The following is a 21384-nucleotide window of genomic DNA, read 5'->3' as shown; positions in this document are numbered from 1 at the left end:
CATGGGAGCGGGCATGCATGGGGCCATCTCCCCACATCTGAGGGGGCCTGAGGATCCCAACCCTTTGCCAGATTTTATTCACTGGGCCTGGGACCCCCAACTCTGGGCCCCTAGCACCATGGGAGGGATGCAGTTGCCCTCACACCCCTGAAGGAAGCCAGGGGCCCAGGACCACCAACTCTGGGCTCCACAGGAAAAACACTAATGGGGAATGTTGCCACACTCCTCTCAAGTGGTGGTGGGTCTTCCCTGCTCCCCATGCCCATGTCTGGGGGTAACAGGCAGCCACCACTGTGTGCAAGCCTGCCCGCAGGAGTGAGCATGGAATAATAGACTGTTGGCTGGGCAGCCAGGAGTTGGTCCCTGAGCTAACCCCAGTGATCAGAGCACATGGTGGTGCATATGTGGGACAGGACACCCCAGTGAGAAAAATCAAGGAGAAAAAAGAAAGAAGCCCGCACATGACACAAGGATGCGCGGCTTCAACAGAGGAAGCGGCTCTCCCCATCTCAGCTGGAAAGCTGGTAATAAAATATTCACTGCTCCGGAGGAGTGTCCCATATCCCCGGCAGGGCTTGAAAGTGATCAAACCTTTTCTGTCACTTGTGGTGGCCCAAGGATGGTGGGGACACCACCAATCAAATAAAGAGAGTGTGGGAGTTGCCCCTAAAGAGGCCCAAAGATATTTTGTAAATGTACTGACCCTAAGTATGTATGTTCTCCAAAAGAAGAACCAGCCCAGGATTTTGCTCATGTTTTCAAAAACTCCCCAGGCTGGAGCGTGTGATCTACAGCTATGAATGCAATGTTCTCTAAGGGTGAAGTCAATGGCCTCAGTTACTGAGGTCTGAAGGTATCAAGTGAAAGGTACAAGTTGTACAGCACTCTCTAAGGGTGAAGTCTATCGCTACATGTTATACGACCCAAATGTGATGCTCTCTAGGAGCAGTTTTTATGATTGTGTTTTCATTATTAGAGACTCCATAAAAAACAGGGAGACACATGTGATGATCAAGTTTCAATGCTTTATTGAAACAATTATGTTGACAGAGTTCACTTTTAAAATGCTTATTGATTTAACAATGATGACAGTGATTACTGATCAAAGTGCATATGCTTTATTAATATTAATGAATTTACTACTAAGATGTTGATACTTTAGACACATCGTTTTTTGAACATAAAGACATACCTAATATGCGTACATGGGCCTTCAGGAGGTCTGGGGTGATTAAGCTGTCATCAAAGGTATTTCCATCAGCCTTATGTATATTTATAAATTATGACATAGTATTGAGGTGTGTTGGTTTCAAAGGAAAGAAGCACAGACTGGACAATAATTTATTGAGTGTTCTTACTGCGTGCCATCAAATGGTGGTTACTAGCCCATGCCACCTGCCTTGAGTAGGGCTTGGACTCCGTGCTCTATTACCCTGAGAGAGTCAAGCGCTACAAGGGGTGTTTGGTTCCTAGTGGAGGAAAAGTGTGGATCCCTTACTTCTGCAGATCACACAACTAATGGCCCATTCATTACACTTATAAACATTATTTTGTACATGCCCTTAGTTTCAAATGTTTGACACACTTTTCCGCATACATATTCTAAGATGGCCACCACCTTGCCACTACTGGCATCCCTTGTGTTTTTTCTGGTAACAGTCATGACAATTGGCTGTCTAGCTAATTAACGACCCACTTCATACTATTTATCCTGTGTCAGGTCAAACAATACATAATCTTTGTCAATTAGCAAGCTGCCGAATAAAGGGTGACATTTTCAGCTATTATTTAAGCAGTCAGCAAAACATCATAAATGGTGTACTACTTGCGGTGGCTTAATAAAGACAAGTGATTTCATGATATTTCGCCAGTGGTCAGATCGACTCTTCTTTTTGATTCATTGATTTAGGTAGTTTCCGGTGATTATTTACACAATCTGTAAAATTGACTACCCTGTTGCATTCTTTCAATTTTACCATTAAACAATAAATAAAAATAGAATGTGAATCTTCCACATAACCAAGTTCTGTGTGTTTCTACAATCGCTAGTATGTCAGAACTTTTACAGTAAAGTAGTAGACTTCACAATATTTTAAAGATTGTTATTTTACTTTTTGTTTAACACTATTCAATTTTGTATCATATGCAGGTGTGTGCAAAACGTTAAGTTTTTAGCAGACCTGGAACGACTGGCGAAGAATGGAATGCCTGTACTGACAGATTCGGAAGACTGCTTGTACCTCAATATTTATGCTCCAGAAAATTTGGACAAAAAGGCCGGACTGCCAGTAAGGAACAATAGCAATATGATATCCTAAAAGACGACATTTAACATTAATAAAGACAATATGGCTACATGTGGTGATTCGAAGGCAGAGCATTGATGTATCTTGAGCTTTAGGCTCATGTGTTTTTAATGTGGCGACAGAATAACCTGCTCTTATAGGGAGTAATGACCCATTTTGCAATTTTTTGGGGGTAGATACACTATGTATTCGTGATGAGCAACTGGGGATTGCTTTAGTTGCCTCTTCAAACGCTAGGCAATACGGAACATCAGAGAAGAGTCTGAATCTTGGAGCCATGACAGAATAAGGAGAATTCCAAATTGCACAATTTCAAATGATGCATCAATAAAACTCCATAGACAGCTATATACACACCGAAAAAACTTTGTTCAGTAAACGTTATGGCCAATCTTAATTATAACACTTTAACTTTATTTTTAAAAACCCAGGAAATGTTGTTTAAAAATACAAGGAAAGGCATGGCATGGTTACAATCCCAAAATTAAAAACCACTGAAATTAAACTGTGCATGCCATAACTCATGTTTCCCACATGCTCTGTTCAATGTGTCACATACAACTTCGCTGATGATTCTGGGTATCACTGTCAATCGGGGGATGAGGACTTTGAGGTATTATATTATATGGCTCTGGGGCCTTATCATGCAGTAAAGTCTCAAATACTATCTTGAGTCCAGTCGGACTTGTTTGCTTAACCTTAAGCTCAAACCTGGGTAGCTGTGGCTGTGGGCAGTAAGGCTTGGCAAAGGAATTGAAAGGAATATTTACGAGTACCTTGCACAGCCATTGTGTCACGTTTTGTCACACAACTTCAGTGCAAACCTTTAAATTATATTTATGAGGCCACGCAAAGCATGGCTTTGAAGGGCCTTATAAATATGGAGTAAGGTAAGGCAGCACAAATCACTGTATTGCCTTACTCTGAGTTAGGGATACGTTCCTTGGGCATTGCGGTAGGTGTTCCCACGTATCACCCATGGATTTTGATGCATCCTCAGATTTACATGACCTTGTAAACCTGGGTGTTCTCCAAAACCTTACACCTCCACAGGGGAGGCGCAACAAGGAGAAATATCTTTATTTCTCTTTCTAGAGCACACTTAGAAAGAGGAAAATGGCTTCCAGGATTGTTTTTATGGAAGGTGTCCCTCCTTCCAGAAAAACAATCCTGCATGCAATGCTGGCACCCTTGCACCATGGTGCCTGGGTGGCACTAGACTGCAGAAATAACGACAGGGCAGGAGGAAAGGACAGGACATAGATATGCCATATTCCTGCCCTTTCCTTTTTACGCAGGGCTGAACTGCGTCACAGTACCATAAATATGGGTCTTAGTGTAAAGCATTCAACAGCACCAAACAACAAAATGAGAAAGTCACACAACACAAAAGAAATCGAACACCAATTTATGAGAATAGATTATATTTTTATGCGTTTATAGAGACCTTAATTAATCAAATCCACTGCAGGGTTCCAGAGATACATATTTTATAAGATATTATCACTTTTAAATGCAACCACAAGCAAGCACTGGTCAACAAAAACTTTGAAAACTTTTGAAAAGTTTGAAACTGTTAGTTTGACTACTCTGGCCTGGACTGGGCAACCAATTCTGACTGGACACAGGTCTAGGGGGCTAGAGTGGAACCTTTGGCAGTTACCTGGCCACCAGGGTGTTTTTAAGGCAAGTTCCAAACTTTACAGCACAAGACCTATGTACTTCAATGGAGTGATCCTGATGCTGAGGATACAGGCAAAGGATGGGCAAAGGATCCTCTGGTTGTGGTGAAGTTGACTGGAGTGTCTTCGTGGCTGCTCCTTGGTCCATGTGGGAAGTGGGGTGACCTTGGCCACAGCGACCTGGGTCCCTCGAAGTCCTCTACATTGCAGTAGCAGGTGAGCCGATGCTGGACTACTGATCAGCCTGCACTGAGGCTGGGATGCAATCCTTAGATGTGGGCTAGTGTCTTTGGATGTGACAAATCTGTACTTGTTAGCACACCCAGGTAAGGCAGACTCGGGTGTAACTTTTGGCTATCTCGGATTTGTTCTTTTGGGTGCCAGGGGACTGGTAGCAGCAAAAAGTCTGCACTGGCTACCAACTTGTTGGTCTGTGCTTCCTCTGCTCTTGTGTCTCTGAAACTGGTTCCAGGAAATTAGATGACTGATCCTTGGAGTCACTGCTTTGATCTGGGGCTGGGAATAACGTTTTCCTGAGACAAAAACCACAGGCACAGACCAATCTTCACTAGCCCAAAGTGCAGAAGGTGAAGTCCTGCTGACAGTGTAGCTTCTCTTTGCGTGGATCCAAGGGCAGCTTCTTTGGTCCTCCCACCAAATCCAATGTGATCTAAGGGGCAGGGTGCAAAAGTGTTGTATTTATCCCAGGAAAGTGCCCTGAAGGACCGCACATTCACTAGTCAATGGGCTACTGGGTCCCTTCCTACCTAGTGACGATGTTCCTGTGATGTGTGGAACCCTAGAAGTGTGGCTACCAGAAGGCTACATGCCCATGGTAAAACCAGTTTGAGGTGAGTTTTCCTTCTATGGCCCTGTCTCCACTTCTGTCTGCAGGGACAAAAGGCATCCTGCTCAGGGGTGTTGTCATTACTTCCCTCACAAAGACAGCTTCCCCTTTAAAGCTCCCTTTTTGGGCTAACACCCTGTGCCCATCCTGGGAGAGAAGGTAACACCTCAGTCTGTGCAACTGCCTTTGCTCCTGGGCCTTGGAGTCATTCACATATCTCCCCAAGTGGTCAGTGCCAATGCCTTTGTGAGACCGCTAGGCTAGCTGAAGTACAGAAGGACATTTTTCTAAAAGTTGCTAAACTTTAATTGTGGTATTAAATTCGACCAGGGCATTGGGCCAGGTTTAATGCCACAATTAACTTGATACCTTACATGACCTAGTTAGGTAGCCCCATTCAGCTTCATTAAAGGGCAATTGGGGTTCAGAGGATGAAGCACCTCTGTCAGGAGATTAGTCTTGACTGCCATTAAAGGCACACAGGGGCCAGGTCCTCAGACGCTCTTTGCACCACCATAGAGTAGGACGCCCCCTCCACCATAGCTACCGTAGGGGGAGAAAGCATGCTAGTGTTTGGGGAAGTATTAAGACCACTGGCTTCACCCAGGTCTGTACTCCAGTGGATGGGATCTTGAAGCTCATATTCCAAAGGGGCCAGCAACCTCGCCTATTTTGCACCATACCCCAACCCATAAGAATAAGGGCCAGGATCCGACATAGGGGGCAAGGCCCCTGTCAACATCATAATCAATGTCACATAAGCTTAAGGTGGTACGACCGATGCCTGTTCAGATCCAGGAATTGATCCATGGATGCCCCCCTGGAGTCAAGGCTGAAGCTACTGGTGCAGAACCCAAGGGGGCCTCTTCCAACCCTGTGGGGCCCAAAGGCACTCCAGCGGGGTCAGACTGCCCAGAAATGAAGTGCATGGCTTCATAAAACTCTCTGAGCTGGGCAGGGGTCGCTCTGGGTCCTAAGAACTTGAGAAGTCGCAGAGTCGACCAAGATATAGAGTCCGCAGACAGAGGCTTTGAGCGACGATTCTCCTTTCCCTAGTCTTGTCAGCGACGGTTGGGGTTAAGTTGAAGAACGTTTGTTTTTCTTCGACTTCTTGTTCTGCCTTGACTTATCTGATCATCCAGAGGACTTGGAGAGGGACGCGGGAGAGCTTCATGATCAATTCCAGGACCTTCATCTCTTGGACCTACGCAGAGACAAGTGCCGGGCCACCAGGAGCTTTAGGGTCCGCTCCCTCAAAGCTTTTTATATTGATGGTCCGGTACTCGGAGAACGACTTTGGGTAGTGGTCGCGCTCCAGACAGCACAGGCACACAAATTGCGGCTCCATCTCAGACATCGTCCAATGACAGGATCCGCAGGTCTTTTACCCTGTCTTACGCAAAGACACCCTCAAGCCACCAGAAGTGTAGACACTCAAAAATCTTTGACAAAAAGTTGGAAAAGGTCAGTCAAAAAGTGACAAAGGGGCAGATCTTTCTTCGGGTAAGCTCTGGCTGGCATAGAAAGTAAAGAACTGATGTCAGCGCACCATGGTGGCGCCTATACATATAACCTGCAATGTCATATCCGGCGTGGATAATGCAGACGACGGACGCAGAGATAATCAACGCCAACTAAGGGAGCACAGGGGTGCTGAGCGAGAAAACTTTCCAGATCCAGACTGACGCCTGGGGGAATTTCTAAGATAAGGGATCTGCAACTAGATGTCTCTATCAGATGAACAACTACTATCTTAAAGAATAGTTATAGATTTTGAGCAGGCAATGAAACAACACAATTCTCAAAATCTACCCACACACAGCAATATAATACTGATACCATTATCTTAATCAAAGCATTTGGATACACCTCCAGAAATGTACAATAAGTGTAGAATATGCAACAAACAGCAAATTTGCCATTGAAACTGAAAAATTAATAGCCCTACCCAACAAAGCAGTCACAGAATTAGCTAACCACTACAACATACTAAAAAAATCCCAATATGACCAAAGAAATTAACAAAAATGAAGGGCCTCATTACGAGACTAGGGGTCCTTAACCCAGACCACCATACCTGTGGAGAGGAGACCAAAAACAGAGGTTTTCGGCTGTCAGCCCAGTGGAAACCATGTGGCGGCATTGACCTCCACTCATGATGGAGCTGAAGACACCAAATACCATAAAGGAATATATACAACAGCACCCCAACTCAGCAATTTAAAACCAACAACACAACGGAAGGATGGCACAATGCCTTCCAAGTCCAAAGTCACTGTAGCCTTTTTAAAGTGCCAGGAATCCTGCAAAAACACCAAAAACACCAACAACTAAGAGTAGAGAAGTCAGTAAGCCAAATCAAACTCAAAATATTTAAACAGACCAAAGAGATGTAGAAGATGTTACAATTCAAAGTAAAGCTCTTCATAAAGAGCAAATGACTCCACTACATTGAAATGATATTAAAAACAAAACCATAATCAAACTTTGGTGAAAAACTACAGTCAAATTTGAAGTAAGCACTCATTGTGTACCACATTACCCATAAAGCAAAGAGGTGAATTGTGTGGGATGTGAGGCAGTGTGCTCCCAACCCCTGTTCACAATAAATCAAATAAAGCTGGGGGGATAGACAGCAAGCAAAGGCATTGAGTAAGCACCATTGAGCTACTATAGACAAGGAAGTGATACGTTCCTGATCAAAGGGCTGACCCAATGGCTTTAATACATATATTGCATAGTAGACAAAACGTGCTTGGCAACACACAGCTAACGCTGTCTGTAGACAAGACAAACACAATGAACTGAAATTACACAGGAGACATGAACTCTCCATGAACAACCCAGAGATGCCCAGGGTCGAGAACTCACTTTCATTATTATTTTTATATCAGGGATCACATTACCAACCAGGTACGTCAAGAAAGTGCACACCCTCACTGGGGGTAGAATGGGGCTGCACAACCGACTGTCTTCCAGGCAGCTGTTTACTCAGCGAAATCTGGATATCACATCACAAAAAACAGATTAGTGGTTTACCTTTGCTCAAGGTTTATATGCAGGTGGCCTCCAATCCCCAGTTACATCACCCTTTGATTTCCCCACAAAGAAGGGGTGGGTGTAGTTGTAGTCATTTTTATTGCAAAGAAAAAAAATTCTTAATGATACTAAAGTACAATAAATACTTAAGAAACAGTGGTAGAATGACTGACCAGTCATACATTAGGTGAAATCATTTAAAACCTAAAATTATTCGGTGCTGATAGGCTGAATCTAAAATCGTCATCACTTTGCCAATAAAACCATGATAAGTATTAGAAAAAAAAATGATTTTGATAGCATGGCTAATTCTTCTAATGCTGGCTTTGAGGAATGCCTCTCTTAAGTATTTACTCCTTAGATCTAAAACGGATGGATATAAATATATTTAGTGCTCAATCCTATCATGGTTGTAACCACACAATCTACAGTGATTGTATAATACTAAATGAGATTTCCAAGATCCCTCAATGAGAATATTGGGATGTAAACCAGATGGAACATTAAGTACTTTTGTGTATAGGCATGCACCATCAATGAAAGTAGGTAATGTTGTTTTGGTTTACAAAATGAGTCCACAATGTAGTCAGCATATTTAGAGAGCTGTAAACAACCTACTGTTGATCCTCAGGCCTACCTTTATTTGTTCTTTGTGGTGCAATCTGGAAAGAATTGCCAAGTTATTAAATGACTGCAGATAATTCGCCATAATTATTTTTTTCTACCACTTCAAGGCTTGGGTCCCCCCTGATCTGAGCCAATTCCACAAATATTAGTTTTTTATTGTGTTTTCTTCAGCTGCTGAGAAATTTCCTACAAAGTTGCAGAGGGTACCTCCTGAAGTATAAGTAACGAAAGACGTGAAAACTCAAGACAGAGCTTGTTATGCGAGGTGGATGAATGCTGATGAAATAGTATTAATAAAGCACTAATTCTAGACATGTATATTTTGATCAATTGGTCAATTTTTTTAAAGATGACAGAGGCATATAGAAGCCTTGGAACAGATTTGACCTTCATGATTTTTAGTACTTGATCAATATCTCTTGCTCCATATATATTATCAAATTATTTTTATCAAATTCACCATAATATTTGCCTTCTGTCTCTTCTTTGCAATATGATCAATTCACGCAAGTTTTCTATCCACTGTCAGGTCCAGATAGTCGTAGCTGCTTACATGATCAATGCGGCGACAATTGATTTTCTAATGTTTTTCTTAGTTCATTTTGGCCATCCGAAGGACATCATTTTTGTTTCCCCCAAATTCATCTTTGTCATTAGCCAAGTTGTGGACCTCCAGTTTGTGCAGTTCAGTCTGCAAACCAGAGGGGGTAAAGAAAGCATGATGATGTCATCAGTATATGCAAAAATATGACACTGTCTTCATACTGAGTTTTGGGGCAAGACGTTGAGGATTGTCAAGACAGAAAGACAAGTCAGACATTTGGAGGAAAAAAAGCAAAGGTGCTAGAACACAAACTTGTTTGAGACCACTGTTAGTGGGCAATCTGGAGGAAAGGGGGTTCTCAGCTAGCTTTTTTGGGCAGCCCTGTTTCTACGTGGACCAATACCAGATACCAGAAAGTGAAGCACCATACTGTTTATGCCTCATTTCCTCAATTTCAGCAACAGTATCAAGTGTTGGCTAACTGTCAAAGAAGCAAACATATAAAAATTGAGTTGACTATTAATTTCAAAGCCACTGAGTGGGCTGATCTAAATCTGGGTTGGCTAAATGGAAGTTGGTTGGACTAAATCGCCCAAAGAGTTTATTCAGCAGGAACATACCGAACAGCTTTCCTTTGGCATCTAGGAGTGTGAAAGACAGTAGTCCTTAGAGTCATCAGTAGAAACTTTTATATACAGAGGATGAATTATGGACCCTCTCCATGATGCTGGAAGGTGGCCAGTTTGGAGGATGTTTGAGAATAAAATAAATAAAATCAGCTGCAAAAAGTGTGGATCCAACTTTTGAATTTTGACCCAAATCCCATTTGGACCTGCTGCTCTATATGATGTTAGTTTTTGTAATCATTAGATACATATTATCCTTTGTAATCTTAAATTCCTGTTTTTTTCATGCTTTGATTATGTCAATGGCACTAGACCCGTACAGTTTGTACAGTTTGTGGATGTAAGTGAACCATTTGTTGCTAGAAAGTTGAAAATCAGAGGCAGCCTCATATTAGCCAGTACTGTGCCCTGCTATATTCCAGAATCTCTTAGTGTCTTTCAACCTTACAGCTAGAAACAACTCTGCCCATAATTGTTCTTGAGCTTTTAAAAATAATTCTTACATTTTTATGTTCTACAAATTTTTCTTGTCCTTGATCAGTGTATCCAGGTCTTTGAAAGGGATATCTTTTGTAAGAAAACTCATTTGTTTCCAGTGTAATCTTTTCAGAGTGTAAGGCTTTCTTTTAAATGCCGCTAGCTATCACCTCTGGCTTTAATGTTTAAAATAAAATATTGACTTTAGGAGTTGTTCCCAGTCTTTGAACCAGTCTAAAATTGTTCTTCAACAGAGATCATTGCTAGCTGGGGTTGAACATGTGTTCTCTATACCCAAATATTTATTCCATAGAACCCTGAAAGTGGACACTGCATCAAATTGCTATATTTGCAAGGCAACATGGATGGATGGAACCACCCATCTTTGTTGTATCCTCTCAGAGGACACCATCCACACCACACATTAATGCAACATGTTATATATGCATGACATCTCTCAATTCAACACTTATGTGGAGAATGAAAGGAAGGACCTTGATTCTGTGAACCTGAGCTAGTTTTACAGAAAGTCAATAGTGTCCTCTTACAGGGGTTTAGGTAAAAAAGCCATCACCCCTACTTAGAATCTCCGATGTTATCAACTATCAGTATCTTAATAACCCATTGATAGGAATATATTCTGAGCAGGCCTTGCCTAAAGGAATATGGAGATCCATCCGTGAATTTCATTATCTTTGAGAACACTGAGCCAAAATGACAGGGAAGGTCAGGAAGTTTTGTTAAAAGGTCAAATGGGCAAGACATATGTCCATATCACAGTTGTGCTTGGATACACAAAATCAAGATGGCAAATGATCCTCATTTGTGCTATGTTAGAAATGTGGTCTTCAGTTGGCAGAGGTATACACCCTTGTCCAGGAAGGGACCACAATCCTAGTCAGGGTAAGTCACAACACAACACAAATTATCCTGTGCCCACACTCTGGTAGCTTGGCACTGAGCAGTCATGCTTAACTTAGAAGGCAAAGTGTATAGTATTTGTGCAAGAACATACACAATTACACAGTGAAAACACCACAAAAATACACCACACAGGTTTAGGAAAATAGAGAATATTTATCTGAATAAAATGTTGTTCAAATGATTAAAATGCAATGTTATGACTTTTTAAAGGTTAAATCCCACTAAAGCTCTTAGAAACACAATAGTTCCAACTGGGGCTATCACGGTGTCATTGACTGAGTTGTTCCCAATAATCGCCACAGGTGCCGGTCTCGGAGTCGCATGGACCCCCAGGCACAGTATCTTTAGAAAACTAAGAAACAAAGACGTTGCATGGAGTCGGGGAGATGAGGTGTTGCGGGGTTCGGTGCGACGCCAGTCCCTTACAGTGTCTAGGTAGGTGAGGTGTTGGTTCCGCATTGCGAGGCAGGGGGAGGTGAGGCGTCAGTTCAGTCCAGTTGCAGGGGGAGCTGGTGCAGCATCCGTCGTGATGTGTCAGTTCCTTGTGACCCAGCAAAGTCATGGATCCAGTCAGTCAAGATGTGATGTGTCGACTTCCCAGTGTCGCGATGACCCTATGCGACATCAGCAGTGTCGCAGCAACCTCAGACTTGCATTGTAGACCGCAGTTGTTGCATGTAATGATGTCCATGGAGTGGAGCAGACTGCATTGTTGGTGCTGGTGCTGCTGAAGTTGTTCCTGGAATCACTGAAGTTGGAAAACCAGCTAACAGCAAGAAGATGAAATCTTTGCTGTCACTGGGATTTCAGAACAGGAGGCAAGCTCAGTCCAAGTCCTTGGACAGCACTTTTGGAGAAGGCAGAGTCCTTCCAGCACAGTCAGAGACCAGCAGGCAGCAGGGAAACAAGCAGGGCAGCAGTCTATCTCAGCAAAGCAGTCCGGATGAGTCATTTGGGCAGTTCTTCTGACAGAGTTCAGGTGTAGATCCAGAAGTGTCTGATTTGGTAGGGTCAGAGACCCAGTTTATGTACCCAAAAATGTCTTTGATATGGGGCAAACTTAAAAGAGTGGTTTTGAAGTGCACAAGTACCCCTTTCAGACCAGTCCTGTCTGCCAGGATCCCTGTGGGGGGTTATCAGTACTTTGTGTGAGGGCAGGCCACTGTGTTTGTGGTTGTCTGGATGGAATGCACAAGGGCAGCTGTCAACCAGCACAGACCAGACGTGGAATGGAGACAGGCTGTGAGGCACAGATGGTAGTAAGTGCAGAGAAATGACCACTTTCTAAAAGTGGCATTTCTAAAATAGTATCATTAAATCCAACTTCCCCAGTAAGTAGGATTTTCTATTACCATTCTGGCCATACTAAATAGAACATGGCTACTCCTTCCAGATCAGAATCTACCATTCAAAAGTATATGAGGGCAGTTCTAATGACAGTCTATGAGAGGAGAATGCTTCACAGTAGTGGAAAATGAATTTGTGAGTTTTGCACTACCAGGGCATTTAAAACACATAAGTAAATATATTGCATAGCACCCTGCCCTATGGGTTACCTAGGTCCTACCTTAGAGGTGGCATATGTAGACAAAAGGGAGTTTAAGGCTTGGCAAGTAGTTTCAAATGCCAAGTCCTAGTGGCAGTGAAACTGAACACACAGGCCTTGCAATGGCAGACCGGAGACATGGTTAAAGGGCTACTTATGTGGGTGACACAATCAGTGCTGCAGGCCCACTAGTAGCATTTAATTTACAGGTCCTGGGCACATGTAGTGCACTTTATTAGGGACTTACAAGTAAATTAAATATGTCAATTGGTTAGTAAGCAATTTTACCATGTTTAGGGGAGAGAGCACATGCACTTTACCACTGGTTAGCAGTGGGAAATTGTGCAGAGTTCTAAAACCAGCACAAATAGTATCAGAAGAGTGGAGGGATGCAGGCAAAAAGTTGGGGGATGACCACCCCAAGGCTGTCAGGTATAACATGTTATATATCAATAACGATGGAAAAAGTGTTCTAATAGATGGACAGCGCATTTCTCTCTTGGTGTAACCCTCAAGAACCTTATTCTTCATTTCTGAGTGCTCCTTCAGGCACATTCATAGGGATGCTTCCACTTTATAGAGGATTCTGTGTAGAATCATGCTACCATGTGGAAACAAACAAGATATACACCACAATGGTTTGTTCACTATACTTTCAGGCGCAGTAGTTCCTTGACAAAGCAACATTCAATCTCTTGGAGGTGATACACTCCGTATCCCATTCATCCTCTCTCTGTGGATTCATTCAGGCCATCTCAGATTTGAAGCATGGCAGATTCAGTAATAGAGACACAAAACAGTACAACATTAAGGGCTTGAATTTGAGTTGGAATTTACAGAAAATCATCTAATATGTAGGGAAGTTCTGAATCAAGGAACAAATCCACTGATGGAATGTCTTCAACTTAAGGGATAGTATGGTTGTGGGAATTTATGCAGGTGGATTCTCTTCCACATATTAGTACTTTCTCCAGAAACAGAATGGTTTTCTATTACTATGTATATCTAAATCATGTCCAGTAAACATCATATTATCAGAACTCAATCTGAAGCATCAACTGAAGTTGGTCTGTGATTGCATCTTTCAGGTCATGGTCTGGATCCACGGAGGTGGCTTGGTGATGGGTGGAGCATCAATGTATGATGGATCTGCACTATCAGCCTATGAAAATGTGGTGGTGGTCGCAATCCAGTACAGGCTTGGGATTCTTGGATTCTTCAGGTACAGCACTAAATGTTACAACAACAGCACAATATTTCTCATTTTAAATAGTTACAAAATTGTGCAACATTGTGAGCTTCAGCAAATGAAAATGAAGCTGATACGCAAGGACATTTGAATAAATGAAAATGAGAGAATTGTGGTATAAATTCTTTCTTCAGTACCTGTAAAACAAGCATGGGTTACACTGCTTTTTTTCCCTTTGTTACTTTAGTAAAGGTATAACCGGTCTCCTTCTAATTCTGTTACATCTCTCTTTTTACAGAGATTCTTTACATAGTGAAAAGCAAAAACAATTACTGTTTTCAGGTAACCATCTACTCTCCATGACATGAATGTGTTACAAAGTCTGTAGCTTTAACAGTGGTGAACCACAAACTCAGCATCATGTATGGATCATCTACAGCTTCTTCTGAATGGGTTCAAACTGGAGCTTCACATGTAAATTCTAAGTTCTAAATTAATTCAGATTTGTTTCACAGGTAGAAGTTTGTAGTGTGAGTGGTAGCAACAAATACAATGGTCTTTTCACATGTGTAGATTTTCATTCCTGTAAGAAATTGTGTCATTAGTTTAGAGGGGTGGTGGCTCCACACAAATAATAAGCACAATCCTTATCAGGGGAAACCACAGAAATCAGTAAATAAACCTGTGCGTTTAACACAGTGGCAGCTTGGCACGAAACCAGTCAGGCTTAACTTAGGGGCTGTTAAAAATGGGGTCATTGATTGACAGTCAGGTTACCCCTGTTCAAGCAAGGACCCTCACTCTAGTCAGGGTAAAAGAGAATCACCCTCAGCTAACCTCTGCTTACCCTCTTGGTAGCTTGGCATGAGCAGTAGGCTTAACTTCCGAGTGCTAGGTGTAAATTATTTGTACCAACACACACAGTAACTTATTAAAAACACTACAAAATGACACAACACCAGTTTAGAAAAATAGAAAATATTTATCTAGGCACAACAAGACCAAAACGACAAAAATCTACAATACACAAGTCAAGTTATCAATTAAAAATCAAAAAGAGTCTTCAAGTAGTTTTAAACACACACTAACACTGTTAGCGTGAAAATGTACCTTGAGTGTGTCAAAAATAACCCTGCACGGGCGAGTGTGCGTCAAAAAGGGCTTGCGATGCATCGATTCCACTCATGAGCGGGACCTTGCGTCGTTTCTCATTTCATCAGATCGGGCGTGTCGTTTCTTTTCTCCGCAAGAGAGCAATGTGTCGATCCGGTCAGCACTCTCGGGTCCGGGCAGGCCTTGCATTGTTTTTACACGCCCAGCGGTGTTTGCGTCAGTAATCAAGCCACACGATGATCCGAAACCACGCAGGCGGGTTGCTATCTCACCATCCTCCGTCAGCGATGCTGCGTGTCATTTCTCCAGCTCCGTGCATCGATTATTCGGTTGCGTTACAGGCGAGCGTCGATTTTCTGCCACGAAGGCGGCGGCGTGTCGATTTCCCAACCGCAGATCGAAGTCGTGTCAATCGTTCCCCCGCATGGCGTTCTGTGTGTGGATTTCTTCCTCTTAGGCAGCCAGCTTCTCCTTTCAGGATCCCAGGAACTGGATGGGCACCACAGGGCACAGTAGGAGTCTCTCCAGAGACTCCAGGTGCTGGCAGAGAGAAGTCTTTGCTGTCCCTGAGACTTCAAACAACAGGAGGCAAGCTCTAAATCAAACCCTTGTTTGTTTTTGTGTTCTCAAGATGGAAGGCACACAAAGTCCAGTCTTTGCCCTCTTACTCCGGCAGAAGCAGCAACTGCAGGATAGCTCCACAAAGCACAGTCATAGGCGTGGCAGCTCTTCTTCCTCAGCTCTTCAGCTCTTCTCCAGGCAGAGGTTCCTCTTGGTTTCCAGAAGTGTTCTAAAATCTGTGGTTTTGGGTGCCCTTCTTATACCCAATTTCTCCTTTGAAGTAGGCCTACTTCAAAGCAAAGCCTCTCTTGAATGTGAAATCCTGCCCTACCCAGGCCAGGCCCCAGACACTCACCAGGGGGTTGGAGACTGCATTGTGTGAGGGCAGGGACAGCCCTTTCAGGTGTGAGTGACCACTCCTCCCCGCCCTCCTAGCACAGATGGCTCATCAGGAAATGCAGACTACACCCCAGCTCTGAGTCACTGTCTAGTGTGAGGTGCAACCAGCCCAACTGTCAAATGGACCCAGACAGGGAATCCACAAACAGGCAGAGTCACAGAAATGGTAAAAGCCAGAAAATGCTCACTTTCTAAAAGTGGCATTTTCAAACACACAATCTCAAAATCAACTTTACTAAAAGATGTATTTTTAAATTGTGAGCTCAGAGACCCCAAACTCCACATGTCCATTCGCTCCCAAAGGGAATCTACACTTTAATCAGATTTGAAGGTAGCCTCAATGTTAACCTATGAGAGGGACAGGCCTTGCAACAGTGAAAAACAAATTTAGCAATATTTCACTGTCAGGACATATAAAATACATTATTATATGTCCTACCTTAAGCACACACACTGCAACCTGCCCTTGGGGCTACCTAGGGCCTACCTTAGGGGTGTCTGACATGTAAGAAAAGGGAGGGTTTAGGCCTGGCAAGTGGGTACACTTGCCAAGTCGAAATTACATTTAAAACTGCACACACAGACACTGCAGTGGCAGGTCTGAGACATGATTACAGAGCTACTTATGTGGGTAGCACAACCAGTGCTGCAGGCCTACTAGTAGCATTTGATTTACAGGCCCTGGGCACCTCTAGTGCACTGTACTAGGGACTTACTAATAAACCAAATATGCCAATCATGGGTAAGCCAATTACATACACATTTTGTAAAGGAGCACTTGCACTTTAACACTGGTTAGCAGCGGTAGAGTGCCCAGAGTAACAAAAACAGCAACATCAGAGTCCAGCACACATCAACAACCTGGGGAACAGAGGCAAAAAGTTAAGGGAGATCACGCCAAGGATTAAAAGTCTAACAGAGGTACTGTGTAGAGTAGCTATGCAGCACTCTAACAGTAATACAATGACAACACAAGAAAAATCCCAAACCAATTTAGAAACATATAGCGAATTTTAATAAATAACATGCCACTTAAATGTCAAAAATCCAGTTAGTAGAACCAGAGTTATGATTTTTTTAAGCTTCAGGCAAAAATAGCACCAAGAAGCACAAAGCAGTCATCGTGTGACTTTGACCTGGTCCACTGCAACAAGTTCAGGCTAACCTTGATAGAGAGCAAGTCGGGTAAAGAGAACAGATTCCTCCCATTTGAGAATTTACCTTTTCAAACAGTTCAGTTTGATGCAAGGATCCTCACCCAGAGATTCTAGCTGGTGGGTGCCACGAGGAGAGAGCTGTGGGCATGAAGAACAGGCCACTGTCAGAGTGTCACATTGGCAGACCGTGCGCTGATGCTGCCGACGCAAAGAGCCGGTCATTTTCGGAGTGTTATTTTTGCAAAATATGCTGGCAGTCATTGCTGACGCAAATAGCAGAATACTGTCGGAGTTTCACGTTGACAGAAGATGCTGACAGTCGTTTATGATGCAAAAAGCCCAGAATGTCTGAATTTTTACCTGGAGTGGAGTTCTTGAAGTTTTCAAGTTGGAGTACACCCCAATACCAGCCAAGGGTCAAAGGCCTGGGAAGGCACCTCTGGAGGGTGAAGGCAGACATCAGCAGGTGGTGCTGGTCAGTGGAGCAGTTGCAGGAAAGGCTTCTGGAAGCTTGTTGTGCCCCTATAGCTCAAACAAGAGGAATGCCAGCTGACCTTTGGAGTCACTTCTGGGACCCTGTGTTCAAGGCAAGCAGGCCCAATGCTCCTTCTTCAGACTATAGGATAGTCCTTCTTCTAAATCTTCACAGGTCCAGGAGTGTTCTGATTCTGGGTTCTGGGCATTCCACTTTTAGGCCCAGTGCCAGCCTTTGTGTGGGGACACTGTCTTTGTCAACTCTAACTGGTTCTGGTCATTTCTTCCCTCTTTTCTGTGTTTGGCTCCAATCAGTCTAGGAGAACAAAAGGTAGGCAGGCTCAGGTGTAAGCTGCATTTGCCGGTGAGAGGGTGGCAGCTTAAAAAGTCTGGAAGAGGGTGGGCACAACCCTCAGACTACTCTTTGAATTTTTGAAAGGGCTGAATGCAAACTCCTAAGCCATTGTGGTCAGAGAGGACGAACCTTCCCAAACTCAATGCCCATTTGTTCCCTTTTAGGAAGGAATGCACATCACACCACAGGTGAGCCATTAACAGTCATGTGACCCTTGACACTGGCAGATAGGTACATTTGGGTTAGGCAGAGAAATGGTAACTCTCTAAATGTACTGTAAAAAAACAAAACAACGACATAATACAGACAGTTTTATGTAACTATTTAATTAAAGGTTGTGCAATGATTTAGTATAAGGTTCCAGTGTCAAAATTAATAAATTCACTGTGGCAAAACTACATTGACATAATTTAATCCAGCAGCATACAATTTTGTTTTTTACAGTATTTTGAGCCAGGTAGTACAGGGTCATTGGTGCCATACCCCCTTTTGTCTTATCAACTTTCTAAACATAGCATTTTCAGAACAGTCACTTGAAAACCAACTTTACATTTAATGAGTGGAAGAAGTATTTCTCTGTCTGCCACCAAACTGAAGTTATCATTTATCATGTGTAATAAGGTAACCCAGTGTTATTCTGTGCGAGTGCCGGCCTTGCTACAGTAAAAAGCAACATTAAAAGTCTTTCACTGCTAGGGCATGTAAAACGTAACTACACATGTCTTACATTTTAAATACCGTGCACCCTACCCTATGAGCTTTTAAGGCCTACCGTAGGGAAGTCTTACAGTCATTAATAATGATAATTTAGGCATTGCTAAAGGTTTATTTTCCAGGTCAAAAGGGCAGTTCAAAACAGCACTGCAAGCTGCATTGGCAGGTCTGAGACAGGTTTGACAGTGTTATTTTAGTGTGTGACACAATGAGTGCTGCTACCTACTTGTAGCATTAAATTTACAGGCCCTGGGTACATGCACCACCATTTACTAGGGACGTATAGGCAAATTAAATGTGCCAATTACAGGTATATCAATTGTACCATTTATGAGGGAGGGAGGACAAGCACCTTACCACTGGTTAATAGATGTAAAGTGAACAGAGTCCTAAAGCCCCTTAGAATGTATTATTTTCAACTAATGCATGAATAGTAAGAAATTGTTTTGGATGCTGGTACAGATGTCCCTCAGGCAACAGGAAATATGCACCCTTCTTATCTACATAGACAGTGCTATTATCTCTTCCAATAGGAGTCCTCAACGTCTTGCCCATTACTGTTCAGTATTCATAAAATCTTGTCAAGAAATGTTTACAGGCCTAAGATTGTTGTTGCAAGCCACAAAGGAACAAGAGTCTTATCTTTTTTGTGGATGGTGAAAAAACTCCCAGAAAGCCCTTATATGACCACGTGTTACAATAAGTAATAGGAGACCAAAAAATTCCAAATTAATAACATAGGCAATGGTGGTTGCTGTTATTCTATTCTATTCTGTTAATTCTAATAGGGTATAGGAGGCCACAAATGCACACATTCACACTCACTCACACCCATGCATTCACACACACATACACTCATTCACAGAACACACTCACAAATACACATACGTTGATAGATACACAAATGCACGCACAATACATTCAAAAACATCACACCTGCTGCATCGTCTTGAGGAGGGATGTCTCAGTGGTTCAAGGGCTGCAGTCTCTCATTGGGTGACCCACTGTCAGACAGTGAGAGGAGATGGCAGTTCATACTTGTTACAGAGGGGGATGGGGCCAGTGAGAGTTACTGACCCCATCCTACTATGTGAAGGGGTATCAGTGATAGAAATGTGGACCAGGCCCATTCAGGGCTTAGAACTGAAGCACCTAGGTCTGAAGTTATCAATATCGCTCCACCTCATTATGAGGGTGAGGACCTCAAGGTGCTTTGTCAGGATGAGGAGGTCATGCCCACCACGCTGTGACTTCTTCAGTCACGCAAAGTTCAGGTCATACAGGCAGGCACCTGCAGAACATGTATAGGGCTTGGCTGCCAGACATGAACAAGAATACTGTTTGTCAGGCTGACCTTTGCTCAGCCTAAGAGACACTCTTTATGTAGGGAAAAAGGTGAAGGTTGGGCTCTTTCGCCCTTTAGGGCAGGCCGCTGCAGATAAGGAACATTGTTTATATTTGCTCTTAAGAAGGGTGGGTAGAAAGACTGTTGAGAAAAAACATCTTTTTGAATTTAGCTAGCTAAATACAAACAAGATAGGCAAGGAAGAGAAAAATTACGATGTTGAAACATTGCTGCATTACTTAAGGCTGAGAGTAAGAGCCTCATTTAGATTATGGTGGGCCCCCAAGTCACCCAGGTGGCAGCTACAGAGACAAGTCGACCATATCTTGAGCAGTCTTTCCATATGATGTGGAATTGTCAGTGCAAGTGCTTCTCCCAACACCAAGGATCACTTTTAGTAAATAATTACAATGTTGTTACATCTTTCAAAACTGTCCCTTCCCTTAGTGCAAGGGTTTCTTTTTGAAAATGATGAAATATGTGTCTCTGGCATGCTGGGATGTTTCTCCTATTATGTTTGGCAAAGTGTTCTTTTTTCTGCCAGGGACTGGCACTAAGTGCACTGTGGACCCAGGCAGGAATAAATACAGTGGAAATTAGGTTGGAAACCCTTCCCTTCATAGGGCAGGGCTTTCAATGTGATGGACTCATCAGTTTTGTGGCAATTAGCCATCCCTGAAGGTGTTTCAGATAGAAATAGAGCTATTAGAAACACTGTGGTTTACCCACTATAAAGGAGACAGGGGTCCAAAAGATGAGCAAACAGGACATCTCCCGATTTTTGTCCGATGTCTACTATGTCAAACCTCTAAATAAGGACCTAATTTTTTTTTTCTAAGTACTTGCAAAGGAACTCACTGAGACCCTTTACTTTAGGGGAATACTCAGGACACTTCTTCACAAGGCCCCTCTCTCCTTAAGCCAAAGGCAACAACATGCACTGCTTCCCAGCCTCAAGAATTCCTTGGGTAAATTACATCATTAGTGAGTTCTTTAAATTGGATGTGGAATATCCGTTTTGACAAACCTGAGACTTATAGGAAATCATTTTGAAATAATTATATAGAGAAGAGATTAGATTTATCTGAATAAATCTTTTATTCTGGACTGGAATGTTTTTCTTTTTTAAAGTCAGAGCAAGTGGGAGCATTCATTTTTGACACACATACATCTGCTTTCCAGATTGTCTTTGGCTATGAATGCCAGTTCTCGGAAAGATACGGTAAAAGGGATTTTAATCTGCACATGATTCAGTGTATCCTTTGAGCCATACATGCATTTTCAACAGTTATGTCCTGCTCTCATTTAGTTTGCAAGAGAACCATGCTCTCAGTATTGAAGAGCGCGGGCTTTACTTAGAAGTTGCTGCCCGGCTTTATACTTGTGATGTTGGAAAGTAATTCCAGAAATTACTTTCCACTGGATCACACTTTAAAATCATAAAGGGAAGCTGATCATG

At 42.8% G+C, this 21384-nt stretch overlaps 1 protein-coding gene across 1 annotated transcript in view; it reads left to right on the top strand.

Annotated features, from left to right (window-relative positions):
- The window catches only part of LOC138267772 (cocaine esterase-like), a 490938-nt gene that overhangs the window by 119632 nt on the left and 349922 nt on the right, over positions 1 to 21384 (top strand). The window contains exons 4-5 of the mRNA XM_069216964.1: positions 2150 to 2288; positions 13707 to 13840. Coding sequence (XP_069073065.1) covers positions 2150 to 2288; positions 13707 to 13840 — 273 coding nt within the window. The remainder of the gene's footprint in view (positions 1 to 2149; positions 2289 to 13706; positions 13841 to 21384) is intronic.

Source organism: Pleurodeles waltl, chromosome 12 (genome assembly GCF_031143425.1).
Source record: "Pleurodeles waltl isolate 20211129_DDA chromosome 12, aPleWal1.hap1.20221129, whole genome shotgun sequence".
Classification (NCBI taxonomy): domain Eukaryota; kingdom Metazoa; phylum Chordata; class Amphibia; order Caudata; family Salamandridae; genus Pleurodeles; species Pleurodeles waltl.
The sequence above is the reverse complement of the archived record's forward strand: the minus strand, read 5'-3'. Positions and strand labels throughout refer to the sequence as shown.